Source organism: Leishmania panamensis (assembly GCF_000755165.1).
Source record: "Leishmania panamensis strain MHOM/PA/94/PSC-1 chromosome 19 sequence".
Lineage (NCBI taxonomy): Eukaryota > Euglenozoa > Kinetoplastea > Trypanosomatida > Trypanosomatidae > Leishmania > Leishmania panamensis.
The window spans coordinates 290,312-304,513 of NC_025864.1; the positions used below are offsets into that span (position 1 = coordinate 290,312).

At 59.7% G+C, this 14,202-nt stretch overlaps 3 protein-coding genes across 3 annotated transcripts, besides 1 other annotated feature; all 3 read left to right on the top strand.

Annotated features, from left to right (window-relative positions):
* Window positions 1–779: 779 nt before the first annotated feature.
* Window positions 780–7,718, top strand: LPMP_190670 (kinesin, putative; the record flags this gene model as incomplete). Its single annotated transcript, XM_010699761.1, has 1 exon — window positions 780–7,718. The coding sequence occupies one exon, from the start codon at window positions 780–782 to the stop codon at window positions 7,716–7,718; it is 6,939 nt and encodes a 2,312-aa protein (XP_010698063.1).
* Window positions 7,719–8,127: 409 nt separating this feature from the next.
* Window positions 8,128–8,639: a repeat region.
* Window positions 8,640–9,633: 994 nt separating this feature from the next.
* On the top strand, window positions 9,634–10,602 carry LPMP_190680 (glycosomal malate dehydrogenase; the record flags this gene model as incomplete). The annotated part of the gene is made up of 1 exon (XM_010699762.1): window positions 9,634–10,602. The coding sequence occupies one exon, from the start codon at window positions 9,634–9,636 to the stop codon at window positions 10,600–10,602; it is 969 nt and encodes a 322-aa protein (XP_010698064.1).
* Window positions 10,603–12,430: 1,828 nt separating this feature from the next.
* Window positions 12,431–13,336, top strand: LPMP_190690 (hypothetical protein; the record flags this gene model as incomplete). Its single annotated transcript, XM_010699763.1, has 1 exon — window positions 12,431–13,336. One exon carries the CDS (start codon window positions 12,431–12,433, stop codon window positions 13,334–13,336), a length of 906 nt encoding a protein of 301 aa, XP_010698065.1.
* Between the last annotated feature and the right edge of the window lie 866 nt (window positions 13,337–14,202).

Genomic DNA, 14,202 nt, shown 5'->3' on the forward strand with positions numbered 1-14,202 from the left:
GCATTTCGTGACAATGGGGCACTGCATTGCGCCAACATGCCCTCCTCACTGGGGTCTGCGTTCAGTGATGCATCCAGTGAAGTTTTGCGTGCCCCACGCTTCACCATGAAGCAGGGTCGTTGACCAGAGGATGGCTTTGCCGCGCACAGGCGCTGTTGGTGTGACTTTTCTATGCAACAACAACAAAAAGAAACGCCTCCTCTAATGCCTCTCTTGCACGGGTCACCTCTCCTCTTCCACCCTCCCCTCTTTTCTGTCGCCGTCTATGCTGTATCACTGGGCAACTTGTCCTTCCCCGCACCCTGCCTCCATGTTGGCTTTGGCATCGCCTCTGCGATGTCATCGGTCGGTCTCTCCAATGGCATGCCCGCCACACACTCAAACAAGAGCCAGCGAAGCAGAAAGGAAAACAGGTATACGCACGCTAGTGGTAGTTAGAGGGGGCAAAGCCAAACAACAAAAGGGCCGATCAACCCGGAGGGATACGCGAGGGGCCTGCAGCAGACGCGTGGGGCTCTCTCTCTCCCTCTTTTTTTTTCTCCTGCCTGGGTCGTGTTGAGTGTACGTTGCCGTAGCTGGCCAGTGTCTCGATTCTCTTCTTCTGCTTCTCCTTTGCTCTCACCCCTTCGCTGTCGACTCGGCCTTCGCCCTTTTTCCTCACTCCCCTCAGCTCACGTTTCCTCTGGTCTCTCTCTTCTCTCAACACCTAGATCTAAAGCTGAATACGCGCACGTGCGCAGTTCTCCCCTTCCTCTCTCTGCGAAGCCGTCGTGTTACTGATGTCGACACGGAACAACATGGACGGCGAAAGCGTCTCATCCACGAACACGACGGCATCCGTGTCGCCGGCTCTGCCGAAGTTACCGCACGGCAATGAATCCAGTCCCACTAAGGTGTTTGTGCGCGTGCGCCCCTTCAGCGCGGCCGAGCGCGGCAAAGGCGACTCCGAGCCAACGACGATCGTCACAGTCAGCGACGAGAACTCGTCTCACATTACCACGCTGGACCCGAGTAAAGGCTATCAGCCCAAGACGACGTATATCTTCGACCGCTGCTTCAATAGCGCCGCCGGGGCCGAGGCAGACGAGGCGCAGAGGCTTTTGTTGGGCGACGCGGAGAACGGTGGAAAGGCCCTGGCCTCCATGACGACACTCGAGGGGGTCGGTGCAGAAGGCGCAATGAACCCCATTTTGCTGGACTACCTCAGACGCGATCAGGCCGCCGTCTACGGCCACGTCGGCCGCCCAGTGCTGCTCAACGCACTGGCCGGCTACAATGGCTGCGTCTTCGCGTACGGTCAGACCGGAAGCGGGAAGACGTACACGATGATGGGACCGCCCGGAACGCTTGGTGCAGCTATCATGGGTGCGCCTGCACAGTCGAGGGCCGCCACTGGGGCCCCTACTAAGAAATTCCGCCGCGCCGCCACCACATACAACAACTCACTGCACTGGATGCCGGACGTGAAGGCAGACGAGGCGGCAGACTCGCGCTTCCAGTCCTTTGCCTCCATGACGCATCGCACCGGCGGCCACGGCGAGGCAATGTCGGTGACGGGAGATGGGCCATCGTCGCTAGATGACAGCATGTCAGCACCTTCGGATGTGGCACTGCAGCAGTCTCGACACGGCGGCCAACACGACAGCAAGGCTCTCTACATGGGGAGCGAGGAGGGTCTTCAGGGCATTGTACCGCGTCTCGTGCGGGATCTGTTCGCGGAGCTCCACCAGAAGCGTGAGCACGACAGCAGCCACTCCTTCCGCGTCGAGGTGGAGTACTACGAGATCTACCGAGAGAAAGTCATGGATCTCCTGAGCAGCAGCAGCGGTGGCAGTGGCACCTCTGGCGTCAACAGCAACGGCAACGTGGAGCTGCGCGTGCGGCACAGCAAGTCTGCCGGTCCGTACGTAGAGAATTTAACAAAGAAGCACGTGGGTGATGAGGGAGAGGTATTGCGGCTCCTGCGTCACGGCAACCTGCGCCGGCGCACCGCCACGACAACTATGAATGATCGAAGTAGTCGCAGTCACGCCATCTTCGTGCTGCACATTGTGCAGATACGCATCTCCGACAAGGACAGCTCCTCAGCGAAGGTGTCAAGCAAGGTGAACCTCGTCGACCTCGCCGGATCAGAGCGGACGGGAGCGCACAGCGTGGAGGGGGACCAATTCAAGGAGGGCGTCGTGATCAATTCGTCCCTGACGGTGCTCGGCCGTGTCATTGACGCTCTCGCGGACAAGTCATCGGGCAAGCGCAACGTCTTCTGCCCGTATCGCGACTCTGTCCTCACGTGGCTGCTCATGGACTCACTCGGCGGCAACAGCAAGACAACCATGGTGGCGACAGTGTCTCCACACCCGTCGAGCTTCGACGAGTCGTGCCAGACGCTGCGGTACGCGAGCCGAGCCAAGCAGATTGTCACTAAAGTGGTTGTCAACGAGGACCCGCAGGTGCGGCAGATCAGGCTGTTGACAACCGAGGTTCAGCGGCTGAAGGCGCTATTGAGTGCTGAGGGCAAGTCTGCGGACAACGATGACGACGTCGACGCGCTGCAGGAGCGCATCGATGCATTGGAGAAGGAGTTAAACGAAACGCGCAACGAGCTGGAGCAGAAGTCGAGCGAGCTTGCCGCCATCTGCGCTTCTCGACGCACCCTGTCGATGGTACCGTCAACGCTCAAAGCCAGTAACGCCGGAGCTGCAGGCACGGCAAAGGAACTGGCAAAGGCCAAGTGGGATGTGCGCCGCTTGGAGGCTGAGAATCTGCTACACCTGCAGACGGAACAGGAGCTGCACACCACGATGGAGCGTCTCAAGGCACTCGAGAAAAAGTACGGACAGCTGCTCAGTGACACCAAAGAAGCGCAAGAAGTTGCCAAAAAGCGAGACAGGGAGAAACAGGAGAAGGACAAGCTCATCAGTGAGTTGCAACACCAACTACAGCAGCAGACTACGCGAGTGCAGGCTAAATCGCTGCACACGGGGAGCCTCTACACCGGGTCACCGCGGCCGGACTCGGAGAAGTCCGCCGCGAATGTGTCTGCACTGACCACCACCGGAATGGAAGCGGTGAGCCCCACCGTGGAGACAAATGAGTCCGGCAAGGTTGCTGGAAAGAAAAAGAAAGCGAAGCCCGGCACTGCGGGGAGCACGACAACGCCGACTAACGCAGCGCAGCCGGTGTCCACGCCGCGCCGCGACTCGGAGTGGCTCATGGAGACGGAGCGGCTCCGAGCGCAATTTGAGGAAGACAAGAAGCACCTCACGCTGCAGCTGCAGGAGCGCAACAACGCTTTTCGCTTGAGTCAGCTGGAGGTGAAGCGGTTGAAGAGCGAACTGAAGGGGGAGCAGGACGCACTGTACGCGGTGGAGAAGCTCTTGCGCGACCAGCATGCCGAGGCAACACGACGGCTGGAGGAGGAGGTGCAGGAGATGAAGCGCGCGCTCAAAGAGGAGCGCCGGTGCAGTAAAGACCTGCGCCAGTCGCTGGCGGAGCCTTTCGGGGAGCGGCCGCTGTTCTCGTGTGCGTATGTGGCGCAGACCGTTTTTCACGACGAAGAGGGGCGGCGCAGCGACGTGCAGCAGCAGGAGGCAGTGGCACGGCAGCACGTGGAGCAGGCCTGGCAGCTCTCCCAGCTAGAAGCAGCGAAGGTGGCCGCAGTGGAGCGCAAGTATGCTGCGCACCTCGCCGAGCTACAGCGCACCGCAGAGCAGCATCGCGCTCACCTCGAAGAAGTGCAAGCAGCGCACACAGCGCTGGCGGAGAAGCACGCGGCGTTGTCGGAGGCTCACAGAGCGAGCGAACGCACCGCCGAGGTAATACGCCAGGAGTTAGAGGAGAAACGCGCCGCGCAGGAAGAGGCGTCCCACCTCCACCAGGTGAAGGCGTCTGCGCAGCAAGAGAAGGCTAACGCATTGCGCGAGCTGATCTCCGAGCTTGAGGGCGCAGCGACACTGCAGGCAGAGAAGGAGCAGCAGCTACAGGGACAACTCGCCTATCTCGAAGAACAGCTATGCCAAGAGCAGGAACGCAGTAAGACTGCTTTACAGCGTCTGGAAGCGGAGTGGAAGGATCAGATGCACGCCGTAGCCGCTGCAGAGGAAGCGGCGCTGAGAGCGGAAAGGGAGGAACACGCCACCGCTGTGGCATCGCTGCAGGCACAGATCCAACAGGCGGAGGATAGGCTTCACAAGTCTGAAGAAGCTCGTAGGACGCAGGTGATGCGAGGGCTTGAGCAGGCAAGGGAGCATGAGGCCGCCTTGGCGATGCTGCAGTCGCAGCTGGAGGAAAGCAAGAAGGCGGCCACTGCTGCCGATGAAGTCTATCAAGGTGAACAGGCGGCGCTGCGGCAGAAACTCATCGAGCAAGAGGTATACGCCTCTCGTGCTCTTGCCCTTGAGCAGGAGCTCGCAGCAGCTCACACCCAGCTCGACCGGGATCGTCGAGCATCTGCCAAGGCAGTTTCAGAGCTGGAAGAGCAGCTCACAGCGGCGCAGGCGGAGCACACGGCGTCCGTTGAGGCCCTTCAACTCAACGCTGAACGCGCCTTGGCACAGGTCGCTGACCACGAGAAAGCGGTACAACTGCTTCGCAGTGACCTAGAGACGGAGAGAGCAGCGGCGCAGACCGCAGCGCATGAACATGCCGCTCTTTCGGCAAGGCTGGTGGAGCAGCTGCAAGAGCAGCGGGGGCAGTGCGAAGCGATCAGCGCATCCCTCACCGAAAAAGTGGCGGAGCTGCAGACGAAGCTGACGGTCGCCGAGGAGACGCACAGCACGGAGAGCAAGCGTGCTGCCGACGCGGCAAAGGCGCAGGAGAGAGCCCTGACCGACCTTCGCGCTGAGCTCGAGTCGACGCAGACAGCGCACTCCAACGCTGAAAAGATGCACGAAGAGAAGCTGCGAGAGATGCAGAGTACGCAGGCACGACTTACACAGAAGTCGCAGGAGAACGCCGATGCTCTTGCCGCTCAGGCAGCGCAACTGCAAGCTCGCTTGGCTGCCACGGAGAGAGACTCAGAGTCTACGTTGAGGACACTGAAGGAGGAGATGGACACGATTCGGACGCAGCTCCAGAATTCAGAAGAGGCACGTCGGCAACAGATTCAACGATCCATGGACCAGGCTTTGGAGCACGACGCCGCGTTGGCGGAGCTGCGGCGACAGGTGGCAGAAGAACAGGCAGCCAAGACAGCTGAGGCGAACAGGCACAATGAGGCGTTGCTCAACGCTGAGAAGAAGTTTGCGGCGCATCAGCTGGAAGCCTCGGAGACTATCAGCGGCCTCAAACAGCAGCTGGAGCAAGCCCACCACAGTGCGCAGCTACGTCAGGCCGATGCGACAGCGGCGCAGCAGATCGTTCAGCGGGAGTTGGACTGCACGCGCGCCGAACTGGAGGCTTCTGAGAAAGCTCGAGCGGCGCATATTCAACGCAGTGTCGAAAAGGCGGCAGCACAGGAACGAACGGAGGCCAAACTGCGGGCGGAGATTTCCTGCTTGGCGGCAAGAGCAGAGACAGCAGACGCAGCGCACTCGGCCCAAGTGGCCGAGTTGCAAGAGTACCTTCGTGAGCAGCAGGGTGCGGCCGCAGCGCAGCTGGCCGAAGCAGCCGCAGCGCTGGAAAGCGAAAGAGCAAAGTCCCAGCAGGCGTCGGCAGACCATGAAAAGTCTCTCGCCGCTGTCCTTGATCAAATTGCCTCGCTGGAGGCAGCGCTGGCCACGTCGGAGGTGGCACAAAAGGCGCAAGCGCAGCGCTTCATGGAGCAGTCCGCAGCACACGATAGCGCGATTCAGGCTGCAAGGCATGATTTGCAGCGACAGCAGGCGGAGGCGGCCGACACGGCAGCGGCGCACGCGAAGGAGCTGCGCGAGTGGGAGACAAAGTGGCAACAGCAAACCGCATCGAGCAACGCCGAGAAGGAGTCCCTTCGCCGGGAAGCAGATGCGCAGCGACGCGCTGAAGTGGACGCCGCAGTGAAGGCGCACACGGCCACGGAAGAGGGCCTGCAAGCCACTCTGAGCGAGGTGCGGATTCGACTGGGAGAGGTGGAGGCGTTACGCGCGGCAGAAGCGATGCAACGTGAGCAGCAGTCCAGCGAGCACGCCAAGGTGTTCTCTGCGCTGCAAGCGGAGCTGCATAGCGTTCACCAGGCTAGTGCAGCGGCGGCCGCCGCGCATATGGCTGCGGTTGAACAGCTCAACAGCGTCATTGCGGAGCAGAAACGCGTCAAGACCGAGGAGGTCACGGCCATCGCGGAGAAGCTACGGGAGACCCAGAGGCAGCTGTTCAGCTCAGAGGAGGCAAGGAGGCGAAAGGTGATAGAAAAAGCCGAGGCGGCCGCCGCGCACATCATGTTGTTTGATGCGCTCCGTCGCCCCATGGAAGCAAAGCATCAACAGAAACTTGCTACCCTCACAGCGGCTAAAGCAGCAGAAGTGGAGGCGGTGCAGATGGAGCTTGCTGCGCAGCGGGCCCTCACACAACAGCTGCAGACAAACCTCCAAGACGCGCGCCTTCAGGTGCGGCAGATGGCGGAGACCCAAAACTATGTCGACAAGCAGATGGAGGTGGAGAAGCAGGCAAACGCTGAACTCCGCCAGAGCTTGGCAGACACCGCGGCGCAGCAGGCCGCTAGCGCAGCAGTTGCCGCGGGGCTGGAGGTGACCTTGGAGCAGACGAAGGAGTCCCTTGCCCAGCTCGTCGCGGAGAGGACGGTGTTGTCGACGAAGCTCGCCAAGGCCATCGAGACGGTGGAGACCACCCGCGTGCACCTTGCAGCTGTGGAGAAAATAGCGCAGCAGCGCCACGAAGAGCTTGAGGCACAGGGAGCTGCTCTTGCTGAGGCCAGCGCGTCAGTGGACCAGCTGCGTGCAGAGGTATCTGCGCTGCGCTCGCAGTGCGCAGAGACAGAGAAGGTGCGGGACGCCCTCATCAAACAGTACGAGGAGGCGCTTGTGGCGCAGCAGGTGGATACCGTCACGGAGCTGGAGGAAAAGTTCCGCGCAATGGAGCACGAGCGCGAGATGGTGGTGCATAAGGCACAGGAAACAGAGGAGGCGCTGCGCAGCGTCATTGAGAAGCAGGAGAAGAAGCTTAAGCAGCTGCGCGAAGACCTGGAGTTTGGCGCCAGTCTGGATCAGTGTGAAGCTGAAGTTGTGGAACGCGACAGCGCCATTGGTGCTGCCGCCAGCTCAACTGGACTCACTGTCGCCGGCAGCGGGACACGCATCGTTTCTTCGAACACCTCCTTTTCGGCCCCTGGTAGCTCTGCTGTTCCGGTCGGGAGTGGCGGCGGCTTCGGCACCATGTTCAGCTCTTTCTTCTCGCGTCGCAACACCACGGCGGCGCTGCCGGTTTCCCCTGCGCCATATGCGAGCGGTACAGGTATGGACGACGCCAACGACCTTCCACAAACGCTGACGCGTCCCTTCTCTGGGAACAATCGCAGTAGAGCTACGACACCGCTTCGGCGCAGCGCCAATGGCAACCTCTACAGCACGAGCACACACCTCCACTCCTCGATCATGTCGCCGTCGCTCTTCTTCGGGAAGACTAACTCAGCGGGGTCGGTGGCGATGGTCGCCAGCTCTGGGGCGCCGTCTGCGTCGCGTAACGCCGCGCAGGGTGCAATCGAGGACCCTGGTGTAAACGAAGAAGCGTCAACGTTGCACGCACGACTTGGCATCCGCGCCACGAACATCGTGCTGGGACAGAAGTGAGTGAGAGCGGCGTGGGCCTTTTCCACACCCTCTCGTGTCGTCTGCGCCACACCCACTCCAGTAGACCGCGTGCGTCTTCCTATGGGGCTGAAGAGATTTTGTTTCGTTCTCTCCCCGCCGTTCGCCATTGTCGCCCTCCCCACCCCACACACGCACGCACACCCTTTTCTTTGCGTTGCTCTGCGGCGTACGGTAGATTGAAGGGGAGGGGGGCGCTGCAGAGTACCTGAAGTGAAAAGAGGGAAGTAACCGAGGAGCTCAAGAAGTGGCCAAGAGAAAGGGAAAAGACCTGGTAGGCAACTCGTATGCACCTCGCCTGCACCGATCCGCGACTGTGGGGCTTATCCTTGCCCCAATGTGCTGCGATCTTTTCCACGAGGTCTTCCTTTTCTTTCCTGACGTACTGCCTCCTGACGGCGTGGCGGCACCTCAGTGCGTGGCATCTAGGCCCCAGTACCCCCACTCCATGTGAGGGAGCCAGGCAGCCCCCCCCCCTCTCCCTGCTACTGCCGGACCACCTCTGGCGGCGACAGGGTCAGGCACACACGACGTAGGGAGGTCAGAGCGATGTATGGTTGCTGATGCCGGCGGCCAGGTCCCGGATGGCGCTGCGTCAGAGCGACCTGCGACAGCGAGCACGTCTGTGACGCCCATGTGATGGGCCGAGTGTCAGCGTGGGGAGCCTGAGCCGCACCGAGGGGGACGCACCGCGTGGCGACGAGCATAGTGGGAGCGGCCGCAAGTCGACCTGCGAGGCGGGTGGCTGGTAAAGTTTGAGGCAGACGCGGTGCTCGGGTGACTGAGTCGGCGCATTACTGTACCGCGCGTCTACGGCCGCTTCGCACGACGCGATGGGCCTGTGAGGCAAGTCAGAGGTAAAGCTAGGTAGAACTCACGTTCTCTGTGAAAGAGAGTTTGCACCTTGGGGAAAAGAAGCGTCATGTTTGGCGCCGTGTGCACACGAGCGAGAGCCTTGTATCTACCTCGTCTCATATGGACAGTTCCGTTGGTCAGTGGGGTGGGCGGTGGCCACCGACCCCTCCCCTCGCTCATACTTCCCCCTTCGGTTCTTTCCCTCCCTGATTGGCTTCCTCCGCACTCCGGGCGCTGTCTGCCGCTGGCCTGGTGCGCATTTGTGGCGCTTGGTTGGGGCTGGCCTGTGGAGCCTTTTTGCTGCTGTTGCGTGGTGTTAGTGCTGTCGCACGTTTTCCCGCTTATGAGGCTGTGAAAAGCACACACACACACACTGGAGCACTCTGCTGCCCAGACCCCTCTTCTCCCCCCCCCGCGCGCACACACATACACACAGAGGATCGCCTTCCCTCTTTAGAAGGAAAAGCGTTAATGGGCAATGAACAGCAGTGATGCCGTTTCGCTGCTTGCCTCTCTCTCTCCCGCACCCCTCCGTGTCGCTCATGCATTGCAGCGTGCTCCTGAACACCACGCCAAGCACACATACGTATCCCGACTCTGAAAGGGGCCCACCTGTAACGCGCGTGGTCATGTTTGTTGCCCAGGTGTATGTTGAGAGGCGTCTCTCTCTCTCCACTGAGTCCCCCACCCCACCGCCGCACCCTGGTGCAGCAATGCTAACTTCGATGGGCCCTCCTCTCCCCTCCACCCCTCCTCCCCTCTCGATCTCTCCCAATTTTCTTTGGCGTACGCTGTTTTTTCGCCTGTTGTTATTCTTCTTCTTACGGCAAACAGATGACCCTCTACGTTGCTCCGTGCTGCGTCATCTCGTCGTTGTGGAGTCAACAGTTGTCCGGCCTCCCTACTTCCCCCCTAAAACAGAAACCTCACCACCACACCTCTCAAGTCTCTGTAGGCCTCTCACACCCGTAGCTCTCATACACACCGCTCACTTGTTTTCTCTCCTCTCCCCCTCCTTTCCATCTTCTCGCCTTCTAACAAAATGGTGAACGTGTGCGTTGTTGGTGCTGCCGGTGGCATTGGGCAGCCGCTGTCGCTGCTGCTGATGCGCCAGCTGCCGTACGGAAGCACGCTATCGCTGTTCGATGTTGTAGGCGCTGCTGGCGTCGCGGCGGACCTGTCACACGTGGACAATGTCGGCGTGCAGGTCAAGTATGCGACAGGCAAGGTTGGTGTCCCCCGCGACCCTGCGCTGGCGGAGCTTGCGAAAGGTGTTGATGTCTTCGTGGTCGTGGCTGGCGTGCCACGCAAACCGGGCATGACACGCGATGACCTGTTCAAGGTCAACGCTGGCATCATGCTGGACCTCGTGTTGACGTGCGCGTCGTCGAGCCCGAGGGCGGTGTTTTGCATTGTAACGAACCCCGTGAACAGCACGGCTGCAATCGCGGCAGAGGCGCTGAAGAGCCTTGGCGTGTACGACAGGAACCGGCTGCTGGGCGTGTCGCTGCTGGATGGACTGCGCGCGACACGCTTCATCAACGAGGCGCGCAAGCCGTTAGCAGTAAACCAGGTGCCAGTTGTTGGTGGGCACAGCGACACCACGATTGTGCCGCTCTTCCATCAGCTGCTGGGGCCCCTGCCGGCGCAGGGGGTGTTGGATAAGATGGTGAAGCGAGTGCAGGTTGCGGGGACAGAGGTAGTGAAGGCGAAGGCTGGGCGCGGGTCTGCGACGCTGTCGATGGCGGAGGCGGGCGCGCGGTTCACACTGAAGGTTGTGGAGGGCCTGACCGGCGCTGGTAACCCACTGGTGTACGCGTACGTGGACACGGACGGGCAGCATGAGTTACCGTTCCTTGCGATCCCAGTGATCCTTGGCCGTCACGGAATCGAGAAGCGCCTGCCGATTGGTTCGCTGCACCCGACGGAGGAAAAGATACTGAAGGAGGCGCTGCCGGAGATCAAGAGTAATATCGAGAAGGGCAAAGAGTTCGCGCGGTCGAAGCTTTAAGGTGTGGTGCTCATTCTCTAAAGAGGAGTGGGGTGCACTATCGTGTTTCGCTTCACGCTAACGGATGCTGCAGGACGCCCCTCGCCATCCCCTCCCCTCTCCGTCGTCTATACACGTCGGTGAGTGGAACGTTTTTTTTGTTTGCTGCGTGTTGACATGCAGCGTGCAACTGGCTGAGGGAGGGAGCGCAGGGGAGGGGAGGGGAGGGGAGGGGGGGGGGGTAAACGTCGGGTACACACACACATATATATATATATATATGCACATACACGTACACACATGCCTGCATGTATACCCGGTCACCAGCCGTGGGACCGGCTCATTGCGTTTGCTTTTTTTTTGCTTTTTCGTCCAGCACAGGCAGCGGGAGGAGTCGCGTGTGTGCCGCTCAAAACGTTGTTTGTTTGCTTTTTTGCTCATTTTGTTTTTTTTTCTCCATTTGAACAGGGGAGGGAAGAGAAAAGGACCGCCTACGCACACCGGCACACGCTGCACAGGAAACGACTCGGCCACCATATTGCGCCGCGCGCTTTCTGCTCGCTCTTCTGCGGTTTGGCCTGCCTCCGTGTGCCGCTCTCTGCCCTGTCGTGTCTGCCTGCGTTCTACTGTCGTACTTCCCCACCCCACCCCCATCAAAAAAAAAAGCACCTCCTCTCCCCCACAGGTGTGCGTGTGTGTGTGTGTGAGAAGCCTAACTTCTCTCCATTCTGATTGGTGCGTGTGTACGTGCCTCGACGTTTTTAAAGGACACCATGCGCGGGAAGCCCTTTGAAGCAAGTGGGCGCACCTCTCCATCCTCAGGAAAGGTGGCACACATACACATGCATATATACACACATACACATACACACACATACACGCTAAGGCATCCAGACGCTCCGCCGCTAACAAATGCGATGCAAGAGCACACGAATCTACTTTCATCTGGGTCTCCGTTGCCTCGTGCGTGGTGCATATAAGCGTGCACCATCTCTTCATGCTCACAGAGAATGCGTAGAGAGGAAAAATGAAGACATGAAGGGTCGGGCATGGACACCTGCCGCTATGCGCATGCACAGAGGAAGCCCTCAGTAAGGCACCACCACGCAAACGGGTCGAGGTGTGGCTTCCACCCCTCACGGCGCACCCCTGTGCGGGACTAAGTATCAGCGTGGATGGGTGCACATGTGAAGACCAGCTCAGGGTGGCTGCTACGCTTGCTTTTCCTATTTTATACATGTGCGCTGAGCTCTGTGCGCTCATGATCTCCTGAAGTAACAACAACCGAAACAAAGAAGAACAGCGAAAACAAAAACACTCATGCACGCGTCCTTTGAGATCGGACGTTGTAACTCATAGTGGCCCCTTCGTGAATGGTAGGGGATAAGGATGAGTGGAGTGAAGCGGGGAGGGAATGAGAAAGGGAGGCCAGGGGAGGTTAGCGCACTCGCAGTATAGAAGTTCCGCGTGGTGGCACCTCTCTCCTCTTCTTCCTCAATGTTTTCTCCCCTTCCCTATCTGTAGGGTCTCTGGGTGGTCTGCCAGGCTGTCGCACGGTGAAAAGACCGCTAGAAGCGACAGCGGCTGAGCTCCGCAGGCGCCCATGTCTCTCTCCTCCCACGTGCTGCATAGCTGCACCGCATCTACGAGGGTTACCGCCGTCTCTTCCCTGGTCTTTATTACGGTGCTCCGTCGCTCAATGCCGCCCAACACCCACACCTTTGATACCCGCACGCACGGGTGGGCGCGCACCATATGCGACGATGAACGCGGTAGTTTAGCGACGCTAGGCAGCGAACCAAAGAGGGCGATCCGCGGGTGTCGACGAGGCGTTGCCACCGTTGTGGTCATGGAGGATGTCATCGACTTCATTCAGAGCCGTCCGCTGATTGGGTATCAGATGGACGGCGCACACCTGAACAACGTCCTGGTCAGTCTTGCTCGTCAGCAGCAGCAGCTGATGGACGCCCAGAACCGGCTCAACAACCGTCTCGGCGATATTGTCGACGACGTGCGAGAGATTCGCGACCACCAGAAGCAGCTAGAATCTGTGATTGGCGAGCTCGGTGGTCCTGCGCAGCTGCACCACGTCCGATCACGCATCGCTGACGTGGAGAGGGCCGTGGACGGGCTAGCGCGAGACATGCAGGATACAAAAGACGTCGCGAATGCCGCCGGACGAGATGCCAATCAAGCTGGCCGGCTCGCAGATGACGCAAGCCGGGCCGCTTCTAGCCTCCGTGACTCGGTGAACGCGCTAGGCGGGGACATGGAAAAAGTTGCCCACCAGCTGGAGTCCCACCGTAAAAGCATCGGCAAGGCGCTCGGCGATCTTGAGAAGGACCGCCAGCACTTAGAGCAGCAGGTGCGCGAGGCTATCCGAGAGGTACAGCAGCGCATTGAGCGCGAGAGCGGGGTAGAGCGGCTGCGTCAAATGCTGGACGAGCTCAGCGATCGCACGGATGAGAATTTCCGCAGCGTTGAGGAGAGCGCGCGAGCGGTGGACGCGGAGCTGTCGCGGCAGGACACCAATCAAGCCGCCCTTCGTGCAGAAATTTCCGCGCTGGATGAACGAGCCCGCACTGCGCTTGCGGCGCTATCGAGTGACGCAGATAACAAGTATCACAAGTTGTTAGACGCCTTCCGTCAGTACGAGGCCGGGTGGACGGACTTGGAAGAGCACATGGTGCGTGCAGGACAGCTGTTGGCGAGCCGCAAGCAACTCTCTCCGCGTTCTACAAGTATTCGACGCTGAGGTATGTAGAGCTAGCGGCTCGAAGAAGAACGCTCTAGGAGAGAGCAATGGCATGCTGCAGTGCATCTTCAAGGAAGGGCACCTAGTGAACATTGAGGTCATCACGCGCGTAGCCGGTGCAAATCTTACTTACCCCTTACTGTCGTCGCAGAGGAGGCCGAGATGCTTTGGGCTCCTGCTCTTGTTAAGGAACATGTCGCTTGGATGGTTGCCCTCCGGAACAGGGAGACTCTCTGTGCACCTTTTCTTCTTCCCGTGACTCGGTAAGGGGTGTGCCTCGCGTGTTCGCATGGGATGCGACGGTATGCGTGCCTCCATTGCCCCTTCTGACCCCGCCCTCTTCCCTCTCTCGGCCTATGCCCCCTGCGCTCTGCAGTGCTGAAAGGCTTACCCTCAGAGGTTTGCGCTGCGTATTGGGGGGCATCAGTGTTTGCGGTTGGGCCTGTGTGTGGGGGGAGCGTCTGTATGTACTTGTATTACGATTCTTCTTGGCTTTTTCAGACTGTATGCGTGGCAGTCATCCACACACGCACGCGCTCGCGTACATATCCTCTCTCTTCTCCTAGACCTACTTTTCCCCGCTCCCTCATCTTGGCCTCTACGCATGCGTCGTTAGAGACGGTCACCGTGTCAGTTGCTTGCATGCCTGGATATATATATATATATGTGTGTGTGTGTGTGGCAACGAATGGCGCAGCTGTCACGCCACACGGGTGTGAGGAAGCTTCAGAGAGGTGGACGGAGGCCAAAGCAGAAGCAGATGCGATGTCCCCACATCCATTACAATACAACAAACCAACCAACCAACACACCAACAACGAACAGTCGGCACAGCAGAGAAAAGCAAATGGGAGTCTACACGAGAA